The sequence below is a fragment of the Tachypleus tridentatus genome, chromosome 13, assembly GCF_004210375.1.
Source record: "Tachypleus tridentatus isolate NWPU-2018 chromosome 13, ASM421037v1, whole genome shotgun sequence".
NCBI classification, from domain to species: Eukaryota; Metazoa; Arthropoda; class Merostomata; order Xiphosura; family Limulidae; genus Tachypleus; species Tachypleus tridentatus.
In genome coordinates, this window is record NC_134837.1 from 263,642,935 (window position 1) to 263,661,562 (window position 18,628).

Here is an 18,628-nt window from a genome sequence, read left to right on the forward strand (position 1 = left end):
AACAACATCTGGTCTAACGTTTTTGTTAGTGACTAGAACTTGATAAATCCATCACATTGGTCATGTAAATCAGTTAGAGAAAACATCCTGCTAATGACTCGAACCTTTTAAATTCATCACGTTGGTTATGTAAACAAATTAGGGATAACATCCCGCTAATAACTTTAACATGTTAAATTATCACGTTGGTCATGTAAACAAGTTAGAGATAACATGTTTTCTAATGTTCTTGCTAATTATGTTAATGATTCAGTTTCTTGGTTCATGGAAAAACAGGAGAAAATATCTAGTTTATTAAAAACTTGCAAACGTATGTCTTCTTTGTTTATTTAATTTCACGCAAGCTACCTGAGGGCTATCTGCGCTAGCCTTCTCTAATTTAACAGTAAAGGACTAAAGAGAAAACAGCTAATTATCACCACTCACCATCAAATGTTGGGCAACTCTTTTACCAACGAATTTGAGGATTGACTGTAGATTTTATTGCTCCCACGGCTGAAAGGGCGAGCATGCTTGGTCAATCCCACTATTCGTTGGTAAAAGAGTATCCCAAGAGTTTTCGGTGGGTGGTGATGACTAGCTGCCTTTACTCTAGTCTTACATTGCTAAATTAGGGACGGCTAGCGCAGATAGCCCTCGAGAAGCTTTGCACGAAATCGAAAAACAAGTTAATTCGAAATTACAGTTCAGGCTATTTGAAATCGTAATACATAACATAATATATTGGGAGAGAGGACAGTGCAAAATGAAGTATAATACGTAACAAACTTCATAGAGGTTATTAATGACTTTCCTTAATTTGCAGTTTATGTTATTCTTTGTCGAAGTTTTTTCTAAGTGTTCGTAACGAGAAATTCTTTAGAGATTTCAACTGTTAAAGAAACAGTAGCAGACTCAACTATGGAAATGTCTTGATGTTCAATGTCTCATTAACTCATCATCACAAAAACTTAGCGTCTTTAGAAACCAGGCAGGAAAATGCACTACTACTTCCGTTTTTCACGGGTTATTTAACCACCTCTACACGGTACAAAGTTGTGTTGGAGCAAAACTCACATCAGTTATCAGAAAGGGTAATGAGTAATTCACATAAATGAAAGGAACCTGACGACAAAATGATTTTTCTTTTGCTATTCCAAAGACAACTCTTCATTGCATTCGACTTTTTCAGTTATGAAAAACAGGCTCAAAACCTAAAACAAAAAAGCTCGTATTACGTTTGCTGTTTTCAGTCTAAACAATATACCTCGCGCAATACGTGGGCTAAATGGGCAACTATGAAGCTCCAATATTCAGTCAATGTTGTCCCTAATTTCAAAATACTCACAGGAAGGAAACAATTAGTCAGCAGTACGTGACATACGAACGTCTACTTTCAATCGAAGAATGAAACTAAATGTTAGGGTTGTAACTCTCTGACACACACAACAGCTCGAGCCTTGAACTGCTTTATTAGAAGTCCGATATGTTTAACAGGAAGGAGATTTCTGGATTCTGAAAAGCAAGTAACATTCTATTATTACTATTCAGTTGACCTTATAAACACTTCGAAAATCTGAAACTAATCGGTGAATTCTTGCACATTAACACTTAATAGCACATCACAATTTGCGTTCTTACTGTAAGATCTACGACTCCTTGTTTGCCTTTAATTTTTTAGTAGTTATGGAAAAAATTATGACTGAGAAATAACGGTATTTTTCGAGCATAAGAGAAGGCAGAGAAGGGCTTGACCTCACTTGCACTTCACTGGTATATCACGTAGGAACTTTATCAATATAACACGTCAACAACTCTTGTGACATCCTTTTAGTCGTCCTCTCACAAAAATAAAGAGAGTTTTCAGTCATTACGTTATATTAAGAACCTTGACACAAATTTGACAATCACTAAACAAATCGTAGTGAGGGAAACTCGTCATTTACTACATAGCTCTTCTTTTAAACAAAGAAATTTCTGGTGAAAATTACAGGTCGAGGTAAGTGTACAATACTGTACATTTAACAGCAGTTTTAACTTTGCCTGCAAAACCTTTTTTTTCCAGTACTTATATGTATCTTAGTAGTGCTTGTTGTTAATGATGGAACGCCCCCAAGTAACACAGCGGTGTTTGTACATTCGAATGAACAGAAAAAAATGAGAAGCTGAATTTGCTGCAAGTAAGTAGAGCAAATGAAGTTGAAGAGGTCACACGCAGATTTGATGTTTACGGAGTAATTGGCATGTTTTTTAGAGTAATTCAATGTAGATTGCTCTACAAGGCTACAAATCACTCGAAGCTACTATACACTGTCATCCCTACCAATTGCTGGTACCCCAAGTGAGCGCTGGCGCCACGGGTAATCGGTTAGTTTGCATAATGATTGAATTTTCTTTTACATAACTAGGCTAAATGAACATAGATGTTTTAATAATAGGTAATACTAATGCTACTAACCTATTTTTTATAGGTTTATGGTTAATGACATGACATAGAATTCTTTCATGTCAGCCAACTATGTGACATGTGTTAAGTTTGACGCTGTAGTTTCTTTTGTAAAAATCCACAATTCTGATGACGAAAACAGAATTCACGTTCTTTCAGGTAATTCGTCATAACCAAATTTAACTATCTTAAATACTTCATTTGTAAGCAACTTAATCCCTATCCTATCCAGCACTTATTAGGGGTAAGAAGTAACACTATAATATTATGAGTATAACATATTTATTTTATATTATTCGAAACTGCTCCCTTCTTATACACAAACAGTGACTCAACAGTAAATTTGAATGTTCAAAACATTTTGATACATTTTTGGGTAGTTTTGCAGTTTTGGTGTTTAACAAAAATAAACTGAAACTGTCTATTTGTATGAAGAACCTTGTTGAGTCTAGTTACAGTTGAGAAGTATAATAGACTTAAAGGTTTATGTTATATTGAGCTATTATGCATCACGTATTAACTAATTTATTTACTTAATATTTAGGCTTAACGATTGAGAAATGTGTCTTTCGTCGTAAGCCTAATGTTATCTTTTTCATGAGTTTGACAAAGAATCAGGAATATTTTTGTGTCACAAAGAGAGAGAGAAATAGAAATATTAATTCCGGAATAGTAAAATATTTGATGACTTCTAAATGGGGTATGACGAATATTAAAACTCACCACCAGGTTCCATAGCTGTTTTCGGATTTCTCCGTGATTGATTGTAACGATTAACAGAACGGAAAATTAAAGGTCGTTTTATAGAAGCTATCCAGTCAATATCTCCGTGAACGAAGAACCTAGTGACAAAATGTACACCCTGTAGTTTGAAATAAGATCAAACTTGATAATCGCACCGAAAAGAAGAAAACGACAGGACAATAAAATCATTTTAAAACTGTCATCTAATACTAATGAAGATGCATTTTTATATTTTAAGAACTACTAACAAGTAATCCCATTCTATACTTTTATTATTTAGTATTTACAGGCACATTTTTATATTTCAAGAACAATAAACAACTAATCGTAACAATTAACTTACTGGCACAAAACACTTGTTACCTTCGCCACGTGTTTGTTTGTTGTTTCTTTTTTGTTTGTCAGCAAGATTTCTTGAAAACGATTGAATGGATGTAGACGAATGTTGGATTACAACAAAACTTAAAAGTGATTAATTTTCGAAGCTTCAAGGTCAAATGTCACATCAAGCTCACACATATCAAAAAATCCTATCTGTTTACATGGAAACCAATTTGTCACGCAATTTTTGTCCTTTAACTTTGTCAACAATGAAAGTATGTTGATGACACTTGAACATACATAGAATAATGTTTCTCATTGTTCAGCTGAAAATGGTCCATGCCCCTTGATGAAGATGGACATATTTTTAAATATGATCAACGCTGCGTGACAGAGGTATTCTTTCAACTGAGTATACAGTGGTAAGCCTTCGAATTTACAACGCTAAAATGAGAAGTTAGATTTCCCCTCGGTAAACTCAGGAGATAGCCCTATGTGGCTTTCCTATAAGAAAACACATACACACACATTCTACTGAATTAATCCTTTATATGATTCTGTTTGGTATTTTGTTTTACAAGCTTACTAAATGATCTCTGTGTCAGTATATTGTTTAGGATAGTCTTATTTTCTCTTCGTTTTTAGGATACGAGTTTTTCGTTAGGTGATATATTGATAATAATATTTTTATTTTCTGTAACGTGTGCCACTTATATGGTGAATGTGCATTTTTAGTAAAATTATTTAAGAGCCTTCTAAAAGTTTGGTTTCAATTTCGCGCAAAGCTACACAACGGGTATCTGCGCTAGCCGTTCCTAATTTAGCATTGTAAGACTAGAGGGAAGGCTGCTAGTCATGAACACCTATTGGACTACTCTTTTACTAATGAATAGCGTGATTGATCGTCACATTATGACACCCCCACGGCGGAAAGAGCAAGCATGTTGGTGTGATGGGGATTCAAACCCGCGACCCTCAGATTACGTGTTGAGTGATTTAACTACCAGGTTATTTACTTTTCATTCTAACCATTTGTTTTTTTAATTCACTATTAGAAGTCTTAATCACGTATACAGGTTAAATATTTTACAACAATAAGCCTAACGCTGAAAAGACGTTACATGTATTATGCATGACCGTAGTTGACAAAGCATCTTTACTTCTCGAGGTAAACCCCCTAACTAAATAATAAAATTCAATAGCAGAAACATTTATTTCAGGAGAGATGACACATAGTTCATCAAGTGCTCGTCATTCAAGTGTTTGAGCCAGGACTTGCTGCTCAACACACTCAGCATTTTCAGCTGTTGAGAACGTTACAAATGTCACACTTAATCTCGTTATTCCATTAAGAGTATCAATTTATCGGAGGATACTCAAGACTAGTTGCTTTCTCTACCCCTAATCCTCAGTTTTAAAGCCTAGTTAAGGCCTCTGACTTGACTGTTTATGTCCACGTTCATAAATATCAATCTTATGTTTTGGTTTGAAATAACGTTTGTAAAAGTATTTTACGGCAGCATAAATATAACAAGTATGCTTAGTTATTTAGTTTACTTGTCATGTTAAGCTTGTCATTACCAGCATTAGTGTCGTAATTTCCTGTTCGGATTTTTATTTTCAACAATCCGAGATCGTAGAAACACCAACGTCAGTTTTTATATCTCACCCCCTTTTCATACAAGTATATTTGATTAGCTGTGCTCATTTAATCCAGGTTTATTTTTAGATTTTAGTTCTTCTCTAAGTAGACAGCTTGCTGTAACCAGAAGTTAATACTAAATCTTCAATTGTTATAAATATATCATTGGCACATTTTCCATTGCATGACATTATTAAACCTTAGGAAAGTAGAAATCATAACAAAAACAAACTTAGAAGAATGAGTAGAATTTACCTTTCTGCAGGGTAAAAGCTGGGTAGCTTTTGTGGGAATATAACGCAGGTAGACTGGTAATCTAATTTCCATTTATATTCCATAATGCTGATAACCATCTACACATCCAGCAAAGATTTAACCTCCCTGAGAAACAGATGTATTTATATATTTGCATTTGAGTTATAGCTTATATATCTGCTTGTCTGTATCTACATAAACAAACACAAGTCTACATTATAAGTATAATAAAAATGTTAATTTTTATGTTCTGAATTCAGCTTTAACCCATGATTGTGAATATCTATGCTGTCATTTCTTATTTAATCATATCAGGTTTCCTGTAACTCAAGCCATCTGGACAGTCAAAAATGACTGTCTCAGGTTCATACAAAAAAAAAAAATGTTTGGCAGAAATAAATAAATTATAGACTATACATGATTTTAATAATATAATTTTGTTTTTACTGCAAAGTTAAACAATAGGCTATCTCCACTCTGTCCATTCTGGGAAATCAAACCCCAAGTTTTAGCACTAAGTTTGTAAACTTACTGTTGAACAACTGAGAGAAGGCTTAAGTTACGAAACATTTAGTAGTAAGTAAAATAAACCAAATGTTACTGTAAGAACTTTAACATGGATTGAAATAATGACATTTATCAAGTAATGTGTTACACATGGCGAAATAACTTTTAAGTAGATCAGTCACAGCTCTTTGTATTTGAATTAAATCATACATAATTACTTTATCTAAAATATTTTATAAATGGTTAGAAAGATAATCTTATCAATAAGATAAAACATTTAATACCAGTTGTTCTACTTCAGTCAGTATATTTATTGTACATTCATATCGACTCATGTCACATGCAGAAATATAATTTACTTTTAGTAAACACTGTTTATTCATAAAACATTTCATGAAACAGAAATATATATATTGTATGTCTTACAAGATTCATATTATTATAAAATTAATGCAGTTTAAAAAGGTTGTGACTATAATTACAATCTCAAAACTGCCTTACAGATTTTTTGATACACAAAATTGGTATCTTAAGAGAAACAACTATATGCTCATATTAAAAAGAAAACAAGTACTGGTTATGGGTAACTAAAGTTAATGCATCTTAGTGCTAATTTAATTAAGTAGCATTTTCTACCTGTTTAACAATTTAAGCAACACGAGATAAACAATCAAGCTAAAGACCTCAAAGTTCAGGTAATGTCATCCCAAATTTTGAACGTCAAATTGGAGAAAAAGAATGCAGTAAGATGCATTGTCACCAGACTGATTGATGACTGAGTTATAATGCTTTCATAGTTAGAGCTGTGGCATGCATTTTGAAACCTCTAACCCTTAAATATGAAGCATGACATGCCAACCACTAGGCCATGCTTGATCCAATCTTACTGAAATATACCACCAATATTGCCTTCTTCAGTTTTACTATATGATACAGAAACAAATGTGACACTTGTATATATAAGTAATGTATTTCTAACATTAGATATTAGTAGCCAAGGAAACATGGATAATCATGTTTCAAAAACAGCAACAAGGAATATATACAAAATCAGCACCTATTTCGTTACATAGCCAATAGACGATTGAAGTCCATACAACACACAAAGTTCCTTTTCTGTTTTAATATCCCAAACTCTCACAGTAGCATCTGCACTTCCAGTAACCTATTGAGAGAAAATGTGTTATAGAGTGGAGAAACAAAACTAAAAACATATTTCACTAAATTATACAGTTTAACAGTAAATGCTTCAAAACAGATACAACACGTTATAATCAGTGGGCCAAACTGATTAGCAATAGTCCTAGCACTATCAATTCATGTTCTTAACTAATTTTCTGCTGGTAAATTTAAGAAACTTGCTTACTGATTTATACATAATAGTATAAATACACTATGGCACAATGGCTGAATGACAGATATACATTTTTGTGTTTACGAAACCAATGTAAATTTCCTGTTCAGGAATATTTCTTCAGTTTACAAAAAAATACTTTTATAATATGTACACGAATCCTAGCTAACGATTACAACTCAACAATGAATCATTATGCACACAAATAAATCCTACCTGACAAAAACAACTTGACTGGCAGTGGGTCATTATGCACACAAATGAATCTTACTGAACAATCACAACTCAATTAACAATGGGTCATAATGCACACAAGTGAATTCTACCTAAAAATCACAATTTGACTAACAATGGGTTATAATGTGCACAAGTGAATCCAACCTAACAGCCATAACTCAAGAAACAATGGGTCACAATACATACAAGTGAATCCTATCTAGAAACTGTAACTCAACTGATAATAATTCTGAAGATACATTTGCACATGCAAGTTAAAACATACTTATGCATCCATGCACGCACATATATATTACTCTTTTGTAGCTAATACTTCTCTCGTCCTGATGTAAGGTATATAAAAAACTAAATCTTCCTTTTAAATATTCACAAACGTTTCTAAGTAAATACTTCAATGGTTACTATTAAACAGAAGTAAAAACAGTTTAATGCCTTCAATACATTTGTCAATAAGCCACAAAAATAAAATTAAACAAAGGATTTATATGAGAGCAGAGATACCAGTAGGAGATATATCAACAATGGTGATAGTTCCCAACTCTTGGAAGGAGCCAATCACAAAATGTCTTCAAGTTTTTTTTAAGTGCACAAGTTAATATGTATTTTCATGGACAGTATGTAAATTTCAAGAATTTAATACATTTTTTGAAACAGTATTTAAAAAGCATACATTTTTGAATCACACTGTTTTTCTAGAGCACTTTATCCAGTTAAAGTTATACTATAACTACATCTCAGACACACTTTTTTTTTTATACACAATGGATTTTGAAGAGAGGAAAATAAAGACTTCATGACTGCTTCCATTATACTGACTGGTAAACAAGATCCCAGCATGAGGTGCAGCTTACCAAAATTGTTAAATTTTAATGACTTAAAACATGAATTATTTCAATATTATCTGAAAAAATTGTAAAAAGAGAACACATTCAAATAGGGAACCATAGATATATTTGGTACCACACCCACTAAAGAGTCTATCTCTTTAGTAACATGACTTGAAGTCTCAACCTGCAGATTACGAGCTGAGCACCCTAACCACCAGGCTATGCCAGGCCTAGGAGTCTTGAAGATAAAATCTGAAAAGAAGGGTGAATTAAAACATTAAATGCATATATATATCTCTAAGAATTCACAAAGTTTTTCAAATCATTTCCCCAAAGCAACATAATGGTACCAGAAATGGCTTATTTGGCTCAGGCATCTTTCAAACAGTGACAAACTATTCAGAAGAAAAAGAATTACATTACACGTAATCCTTCAGGTTTTATTAATAAAGATTTAATCGGTGATTCTCAAACTAAGCAGAGTTTAGATGGAAACATTGGCTGAATTAGTCTGATCACATTAATTCTAAGCTTGTTAAGAAAACATTTGGAAGTTTAAAGAATGATAGAGCTCCTGGATACAAATAATGTTTCTTCAAGAGTTTTGAAAGAGATTAAGTTATGATCATGTGAGCCATTTACTTTAAATTTTTGTAAATCCTTGAATATAAGATTTCAAGTTGGCTAATGTCACTACCCTTTTCAATGGAGGTAATAGAAATTGTTCCAGTAATTATTAATTATAAGTCTATTAGTCGTATGCCAGTGGTGATAAAAGATGTTTTGGAAAGTCACTTAAACTACTTAAAACTTTTGTTGAATACTCAGCACCTTAATAACTTGCCTTAATACCTTTTTAACACTATATGAAGAGGTTACTTTTTGTGTAGGTAAGGCTAAGATGGTGTATCTGGATTTTCAGAAAGTATTTGACAAAGTGCCACATAAAATGGTTGTTGAAAAATGTTATCTCAGTAGCTGTGGGGAATAGGTTGGCTCATTAGATAGAAAGCTGGCTAGACAGAGGAAAGCAAATAGTTGTTATAAATACAGCTAGGTCAAACCAGAATAATGTCACAAGTAGGGAACGTCAAGGCTCAGTGTTAGCACATTTGTTTTGTTTTTTTATTTACTTTAGTGACATAGATGAATAAATAATCTCTTGATATTTTAAATTTACTGACATTATTAAAGTTTTGGGTGTTGTTGACTGTGAGAAGGATGCTGTTGCGTTACAAAAAAATTTGGATTAGTTAGTGCAATGAAATTGCATCTTGTTTTTAATTCTAATAAATGCAATGTATTACATGTGGTGTATCACAAGCTGAAATTTAATTTAACATTAAAAGTATTACAGAAGAAAACGATCTCAGTGTCTTCCTTATTGATCATTAATTTTTTTAAGCCATCCAAACAATGTGCTGTTACTAAAGACAGGGAAAATAGGGTTTTAGACTGTATCTATACAAATCATAAATACATGTATAAAAAGGTTATAATGTCATTCCTCAGGTCACTGATTAGGCCACATATAGAGGTCTTTACTTCAGTACGAATATTGAACAGTTGGAAAGGACATCAGAGGAGAAGTACTTCTTTCAGATATGAATGCAATTAATTTAAGCAAGTTTAAGGGAAAGCTTAAAATATATTTGAACGATAATGGCTAGCTTTGAGTTTGAATCTTTTTTAAGGCTTTAGTTTAATTTAGTGGATAAGACAGTCCAGATGTATCAAACATTTTCTCGTTGTCCTTTAATGTTATAATTAATATATAGAGAAAACATATTTTCCATTCTATTCAAAAGGTACAAACGTGTTTGGTTGTTTATTTTTAAATTTCAAAGTTCTTCACTTTTGCTACATATTTTAAGCATTATCAGTTATAAACAGTTGGTTATTAGTGATAACACACTTAAACAAATGTTTATAAGTAATAACACACATCAGAAACATAAAAATTAACCAAATATTTAAAAGTGATAATACACATGAAAAAGATAACAATTAACCAAACGTTTATAAGTGAAAATCATAAAGATAATTAACCAAATGTTAATAAGTGATAATACACATTAAAAAGATTACAATTAACCAAATGTTTAGAAGTGATAACACATACCAAAAAGAGGCAAGTTTTAACTAGGTTATCCTATTCATAAACGTATTGGGAATCTAAAGCAAAGCAAGAGAAACTTTTTCTGCACTTACAAAGAAATTATTCTTCAAACTGCAGGATGTGATCCAATCTAAGTGGTAGTCATTTAAAGACTGTTCAAAAACATGGTTTACAGATCATCACCAACCACATCACCTTTTAAGAAAAGGTATGGAAGATAGAGTATTCCTACCTCCATATTGTCTTATGGTTTATGTGGCCATAACACCTGTTTGGTCATGTTCACATATACAGGGCATCCTGATATGAATGCACCAAAAATAATGTTAAATAGATTTTTAATTACTTGGGATAAGAACAAAATTGAAAAAAATAAATTTCTGAAGACTTCAAAGTTTCCTAAGTTCCTTATTATTCTTGTTACTTACATTATTTATGAATGTATTTTATTACAGATTTCAGAACTAAATTCTGTTTTTGATTAAAATTATAACACTTGAAGCATTCCTCCGGCTTAACTTTGGAAACAAAAGTCTACCAAAATAAACCAATGGATCTTGAGAAAATGAAATTTCGTATCCATGATGCTGTTGTATTCATCCCTACAACTGTGTTAGAAAGTGTGTTCTGAGAATGTGAACACAGAATTAGATTGATTGTAACTAATGATGAGAGATGTGTACAAGTTTATTAATTAAATAAAATTAAACTTACAAGCATTTAGAAGACATTTTGTTTTGAATATTGTTGGTATTTTAAATAATACAAATATTATATAGCTTTCCCTTTAGTATATGCATTTTTGGACACCCTGCATTTCCCATTACAATCAACCCTGGATTAACTATCACCAATGTGTAATTGGACAGTTTGTTTTTCACAAGGGCTATCTCCACTAGCAATTCCTAATTTAGCAGTGGAAAACTACAAGGAAGGCCAGCTAGTCATCACCATCCACTGCCAACTCTTAGGCTACTTTTTTCACCAATAAATAGTGTGTCTGAAGTCACATTGTAACACATCCATTGCTGAAAGGGTGAGCACATTTGACGGGATGGGGATTCAAACTCAACCCTCAGATTGCAAGTCAAGTACCCTAATCACTTAACCATGCTGGATAATTAGTCATTAAATGGTAATAATAACATCAATATATTTTAAAGCTAGTTATCTAGATGCTATAAATAACCATGGTGAAACCAAAGCATATACCTGTGAAAAATATTCATCTTTTTTTTCATGTTCAAAGGGAATGAAACACATGTTTGTTTGTTTTTTAATTCAACACTTACAAACCTAGTACTCGGTATGTAAACATATATATGTATGTATGTATGGCACAGAGTAAATTTTAATATTTGTTACTGGTTAACAAAAATAAATATGTAATTCTTTTTTCCCTAGTTCTGATGGCTTGATTTATTTATAAAATTCCACAAGCATTGGTTAGTATTAATTTTAAAAAATATATTTTTTTTCTTGCCTATACAGTAAGTAGTGGTTAATAAATTAAAAAGTAAAATAGAAGATAAAGAAATAATTTGATAGCATATGATAACATTACTGGTTGGATCACATTTTCAGTCCCTAAAAGTTCTAGTGAATTTTATATGTGTATACTGACTAAAGGCTAACTTTATCATGAATGTATATTTTCTTTTCAAAATATAATTTAATTATGATATTCTAATAAAGGTTTGAGATCCAGGGTACAAATGAAATCCATCTGAAAGACGTCTGATGGTACCATTCAATAAACAACAAGAGAGACCTTTACAGGTGCTTTATTTACGTACAGTAAATATATACGAAACTATTCTTTCACTTGAATATATTGCATTAGCAGAACCACTTTAACTTATTCTTACATCTTCTCAAGTAAGAATATTCTTGTAGTTTTGAAACATGTACACATAGAAAGTTATGTTGAACAAAAACATTATAAAATAAAATTCAAGAAAACAACAAAATTCCAGGTTTGAGGCTTCTTCCTAAGTTTGTAAACTTCACATTAAAATCCTTTCTTTGATACCATCACTAGTCACTTCTCAGAGATCATACACAACTTTTTATGCAAATAATATTTATTTAACATTGACTTAGATAGAAAATAATCTTTTCTATCCATTCATGTTTAGCCTATGGTTTTATCTTGTTTCAAGGTATTATATACAAAAGTAGAAAGTTCCATCAGTTGCCACATATGCTAAAGTTCAACCACAATGCCCACGAGAAGTGTGTTTTTTACTAGTGAGAACCCCAGTATAACTGGCATGGGAAAAGGTATTCAATCTTTAGTCTTGTTATGTAATACTGCCAGTGTATAAAAACAAAAATAATAAATATAAATATCACAAAAACAAAAGTTTCACTCATCAGATTAAGTGCATATAAGAGAAAAAAAAATTACATTACCATTCAATGCAGTGCTAAAAATAAAGTTATCACAAGTGCATTGGAGAAGTTATTGCACATGAAAGATGTGTTGTTTTCCTACTGCTGAAGGACTGTTTTTGCATGATGACATCATAATGCAACAGTGCAGTTCATATGAGCGAGTTCAAGTCTAGCGTCATAAAAACCTCAAAAGAGATGCAAGAGAGGAACAACATTTGTGTGTGTGTGAAGACATGGATTACCATCTCATAAAAATCATTATTGAATCAATAATCCAGCTACATTCTGAAACAGGATAAACACTGATAAAACTAACTATTGTAGTTATTCTACTAAAAAAAATACTTGAGTTTTTCTAGTGCTTTCTAACCTCAAATTTAATAATCATAACAAAATAAACCATACTAACTTTTTGCCTTTACAACTGAACAAGCAAACAGTTCCATCCTGGTAGCCCACTAGTAGGTAGCTTCCAACCTGACTCAAACTAGTTACCATTCTTTTTATGTTCAGAGCTTTTATGTCAAGTATGTCTGAGCCATCTTCTAGCAAGACAACCTAATAAAGTAAACACAATATTCATTCACATAATATTAACATAGTTCTCTACCTATTACCTCAAAAAAATGTTACAAAAAGGACATTCTAGAATTGTTGTATAATTTGTAATTTAAAATAAGATAAGAATCAATAAAACAAAATTTGTACTTTTATTAGTACAAAAACCTTAGAAAAAGCATTTTAAATTTTGAAACAAAATTGGTGTTCACTAAATGTCTGTAGTTAATATATTTCAACCAACGATAATATACTTTTCACATTATACAGCCTTATCCAGTATCACTTATTACTCAGTTTAAAGAGGGTTAAATCTTCAGCCAAGCAGGTTCAATGCTTATATTTACAGAACAAAAGCTGAATGGATTACAGAATTACATGTAGTTTTTGTCACTGGGCTTAAATGCTAAAATAAATTATAAGTGGATGTATATAAACAACTTGATTTTACACTGTTGATAAATAAAATCAATATTTTTATCATTGGAACCTCACCTTTATGTGTCCAGTTTTGGATGCAACACAGTCCACATAGAGCACCAGTGGAAGGTGATTGGATTGATTTAAGGAAAAGTTGTTTCACATTGCTCGTTCCGTTCCGTATGTATTAACATCAAAAATATTTTTCTTTTAAAATTTGTATTAATTTGAAGAGGCAAAAAAATAATTGGCATTTTCACACGAGCATTATTTTATGTGAGATATGAGCTAAGTAGCCAGATCAGAGACCCTTAAAGTTCATAAATGGACCAAATGGACCTAATGTGGCATTAGGGTGGTTAAAGAGAAGCATGCGGTCAAGCTAACTATTGAATTAATATTTGCTGTAATTTTTTTATCAACGTCATCCAAGGGTCGTGGGTTCGAATCCGCGCCACGCCAAACATGATCGTCCTTTCAGCCGTGAGAGCATTACAAGTAACGGTCAATCCCACTATTCGTTGGTAAAAGAATAGCCAAAGAGTTGGTGGTGGGTGCTGAAGACTAGCTGCCTTCTCTCTTGTCTTACACTGCTAAATTAGGGAAGGCTAGCGCAGATAGCCCTCGTGTAGCTTTGAGAAAAATGCATAAACAAACAAACAATCTTATCAACGCTATAAGTGTAGTTACCAAACTGGCCCACAATTGTGACTTAAGTCTCTTGAGACGCACACTTAATTCTATTTGTGGCTGCAGTTTTTTTAATAGCTAAAATGTTTTTAATTTGATATCATGACTTTTTATCAACATACACTGCAGCAAGTAAAAAAGTTACATTTAACAACTTTAGAATCACAACCCTATTATTTGCAGCAGGACTATATTTTACAAAATCAACCAGATTCTTTAAAATACATGGTGGCAGTATTTCCTCTCTAAAAGAATGTTAATAACTATTTTTATGGTAACACCATGGAAACTAGTTTAACAATTTCTATCAGCACCATAATGTACTCGTACGGTCGTATCGCGCACCATTATTTATGCTAATTGCTTAATATAATATCACGCAGGGGTGTATCCAGAAATGGTCATTGGGAGAGGGTAGTTTGAGTGCTTGATGCAAGTGCTGTAGGCGCGAAGCCATGCTAGGGAGTCAGGGAGCATGCCTCCCATGACATTTTTTGATAAAAACATAAAAGAAAAGCCTGAATTATGCATTTTGAGACCACCTTTTTGCCAAATTTCGGAATGGCACACTGAGGTGTTTGTCTTATTTTTTAATCATAGAGAAATATATAGGTCTATATATATAATATATAACATACAGCAAAGTAGGCCTACAGTCCTGTCATCAACATGTAAAATATCGAGTCACCCAGGAGAGTGCAAAATATATGAATAGTGTCTATAACCTGTAATAAAATATCAAGGACAGTGTATGTTGAGATTCTCTGGATTTCGAAAATTAACTTCACAAATAAACAGTGGGTGGCTTCGTGACAGGCTAGCAGCACCATAGTACTGTGAATGTGACGTGACAAACAGAAGTTGCGATAAACAGTCATTTACGATGTCAAGCCTGAAAAAGCAAGATACACTGCATGGGTTCTTTAAACCCATTTGTGAGGCTGAACCTGATAAATCTGCTGCAACCAATGAGGTTGAATCAGTATTGTTAACTGAGTTGTCAGAGTCATCTCCGTGGCCTTCTACCAGTACTGCCACTACCACCTCAGGTCCAGTCTGGGACATTGGAAATTACATTTCTGATGATGTCAGCATTGCTAAACAGGTAAGTCGACTCCTCGTTATATTAATTTTGTATTAACAATTGTGCAAATACTCTTATGAGTCTTAGACTGAATATTCATTGCTGCTAGTGATTGTAGGCCTATAGCCACAGGATGTTAGGCCTGCTCTGTGAAGTACAGCTCTAAGTCTTTCTCTTCGAGGTTATTGAACTCTCATAACAAACTTTCCTATTTGTGAAATAACTTAATTTTAGAACTATGTCTTTCTGTCTCTTTAAGATAAACGCTGACACAAAAAATGCCTCCTTGAGATAGCCTGGAAGCCAGGGAATGATTATGTTTTCGCCCAGTGTGGTTCAAAAAAGCTGCGTTTTCAGCATCGTTGGCTTTCACAGTGGAGATGGCTGCTCTACAGTCAACATGCAAAGGGTGCTTTCTGCAAGTACTGCTGTCTTTTTGCTCCTGATGGTGCTGGTGTTGTAAAACCAGAAATTGGGACAACTAGTGAAATTTCCATTGACTAACTGAAAAAAGGCTGTTGAAGAATCCAAAGCACATGAATTGAAACAGTACCACCAAGATAGCAAAGAAAAAGCTAACAATTTTCTACAAGTCGTACATACAAGTTCATCTGTGCACTTGCAGCTTGATGCAATTTACAAGCAAGAAATTGAAGAGAACCGGCAATATTTAATGCTTATTTTTGATACTGTATTGCTGTGTGGGAGACAGGGTTTAGCTTTAAGGGGAAAATATCATTCTGGTCCAATGTTTGTTGGTGAAACTGATGAGGAGCCCATCAATAATGATGGGAATTTTCGAGCAATTTTTCGGCTTAAGAGTACAAAGAGGAATGATACGTATCTGAGTCCTCAAATTAAAAATGAAATCATCAATGCCTGTAATACTTATATTCTTGATGCTTTGGTCAACAGGGTTAATGCTGTAAAGTATTTCTCAATATTAGCTGATGAAACAACAGATACTTCAGGCATTGAACAGTTTTCGCTGTGTGTTAGATGACAACTCTATTGCAATGAGAGAAGATTTTTTGCAATATTTACCTGTTTATGATGTGACAGGCAGAAACTTGGCTGATGTTATCATAACCAATCTGACAAAATATGGTACTGACATGGCTTACCTGCGAGGACAAGTATACTACGGTGTTGCCTCTATGAGTGGGAAATTCAATGGTGTCCAAAGACACATAACTGATAAATTCCCAGTTGTTCCCTATGTACACTGCAGTGCCCTTTCCCTAAACTTGGCAATTTATGATGCTTTTAAAGAAGTTCCTGTGCGAAATTGCATAGAAGTAATTCTAGCATTGAAAACTTTCTCAATACACCCAAACGAAAGCACGTTTTGGCTCTTTTGGTGGAAAATAAAGAACCTGAATCGAAAAAAAAAGTATGAAAGGTCTCTGCCCCACCCGGTGGGTTGAGAGGCATGACTCAGTCATTGTCTTTCTAAATTAACCCATGCAGTTGCAGATGCCCTTGAGACCATATCAGGTTGGCAAGACAGAGATTCTGCCACGCAAGCCAATCAATTGTTTTGTTCTATAACACAGCCAGAATTCATCATCTCTCTACTTACCATTGCTAAATTGTTTTCCTTTAGTTTACCTCTGTGCAACTTACTGCAGCAACAGAACATTGATTTAGGTACTGCGACACATCACGCAGAAATAGTGGAAGATTTAATCCATTCACTCAGGTTAATACTGTGAATGAATTTAACACCATTTTCTGTGAGGCTCAAACTCTGTGTAGTGAGCTTCAAATTGACATAATAATGCTAAGGCAGGCTAAAAGACCGATGTACTGTGCTAACCCATAAACCACTAGCCTTGAGGAGTCCTTTCGTATTGACGTATTTGTACCATTTGTTGATCTCTTTCTTTCATAAATATGTGGCCATCTGTCCAGACACAAAACTCTCCTTATAAACTTCATGTGTCTGCTACCATCAGGATCTACCACAGAACGGTCAAAACCTACAGCACAACAATGTGACCAAATTAAAGAGTTGGTCAAAAAATACAAGGCTGACATTAACATCACTTTACTAGCTGCAGTAAGTGATTGTTTTTGAATTTCGCACAAAGCTACTCGAGGGCTATCTGTGCTAGCCATCCCTAATTTAGCAGTGTAAGACTAGAGGGAAGACAGCTAGTCATCACCACCCACCGCTAACTCTTGGGCTACTCTTTTACCAACGAATTGTGGGATTAATCGAAACATTATAACGCTTTTTACCTACTAAAAAAAGGCTTTATTCCTAAATAAAAACATTTTGTTACATAATATATCCTTTAAACCATAAGTATTTCTTACATGAATAATTTTCTTAATGAAAAATATCATATTTATAATTGTATTTTTAAAAAAAATCTTCAATGTTACATTGACCTCTTTCATGACATAAAGCATTGGTTCCCAACCTTTTTTATGCCCCATACCCCTAAAAAAAATTTAATATGTTCTCACACCCCTCACAGTAATTATTTATGTATGAATAAATGTGAAGGTGATCAAAACAAATGTTATCTCACAAACCCTGGAACGCTATCTAGCAACCCTGGTGGGATCCACTAGCATAAAGGAAGCAGTCTCAATTCATCTTATTTCAAAATACACGCAATATTGGAACTTATTGACAATTTATTGTCTATATATTAAATTATTTAAATCACTAAATAATGAAGCGAAATAAATAATTTATAACTTAGCGTTTCGTAATTACTATTTCTAAATTAAAATGTAAAATAAAAAATTAAATGTAATAAGAAAAAATAATAATTTATAATTAATTTGAAAACTTGATTTTTACATAACTTGCATCTCGTGCTCGTAACTGTTGTTAACCTCTTTGATGTCACGTGATGCGTAGGTTCTTCGGACATTCTGTTAAATGAGTTTATTGATTTTTGTATGTTTAGCTTTTTTGTACATGATACAGAAGATTCGATCATGACATGTCATGAAGCATCACAAACCAACTTTACTAACTGAAGAAATTTTATAAAAGTAAAGAAATCACAACAAAAGATAAACACAAAA

At 33.0% G+C, this 18,628-nt stretch overlaps 1 protein-coding gene and 1 long non-coding RNA gene across 7 annotated transcripts in view; both read right to left on the bottom strand.

The window, feature by feature from the left end:
- Positions 1 to 18,628, bottom strand: part of LOC143239736 (uncharacterized) — a 570,827-nt gene that overhangs the window by 513,024 nt on the left and 39,175 nt on the right. The gene's annotated exons all lie outside the window — the stretch shown is intronic.
- Positions 272 to 13,994, bottom strand: LOC143237837 (uncharacterized). Of its 3 annotated transcripts, XM_076477490.1 has the most exons (6): positions 13,882 to 13,985; positions 13,238 to 13,386; positions 6,952 to 7,059; positions 5,388 to 5,513; positions 3,149 to 3,267; positions 272 to 1,494 (listed from the first exon to the last, which is right to left on the bottom strand). In XM_076477490.1, exons 4-6 carry the CDS (start codon positions 5,483 to 5,485, stop codon positions 1,400 to 1,402), a joined length of 312 nt encoding a protein of 103 aa, XP_076333605.1. In that variant the 5' UTR covers positions 5,486 to 5,513; positions 6,952 to 7,059; positions 13,238 to 13,386; positions 13,882 to 13,985; the 3' UTR covers positions 272 to 1,399. The 3 variants fall into 3 exon arrangements, 2 of the variants coding, with proteins under 2 accessions (XP_076333605.1, XP_076333606.1); XR_013020288.1 differs by lacking the exon at positions 5,388 to 5,513 and having other exon boundaries at positions 13,882 to 13,994; XM_076477491.1 differs by lacking the exons at positions 13,238 to 13,386; positions 13,882 to 13,985 and having other exon boundaries at positions 6,952 to 7,209.

Excerpts from the sequence above, each read along its gene's own strand:
- LOC143237837 (XM_076477490.1), bottom strand. The coding sequence starts at position 5,485 with ATGGTTATCAGCATTATGGAATATAAATGGAAATTAGATTACCAGTCT. Across the intron at positions 3,268-5,387 it reads AGCTTTTACCCTGCAGAAAG|GTTCTTCGTTCACGGAGATA; the intron begins GTAAATTCTACT and ends TTTTGTCACTAG. Across the intron at positions 1,495-3,148 it reads AACAGCTATGGAACCTGGTG|AATCCAGAAATCTCCTTCCT; the intron begins GTGAGTTTTAAT and ends CTTGCTTTTCAG.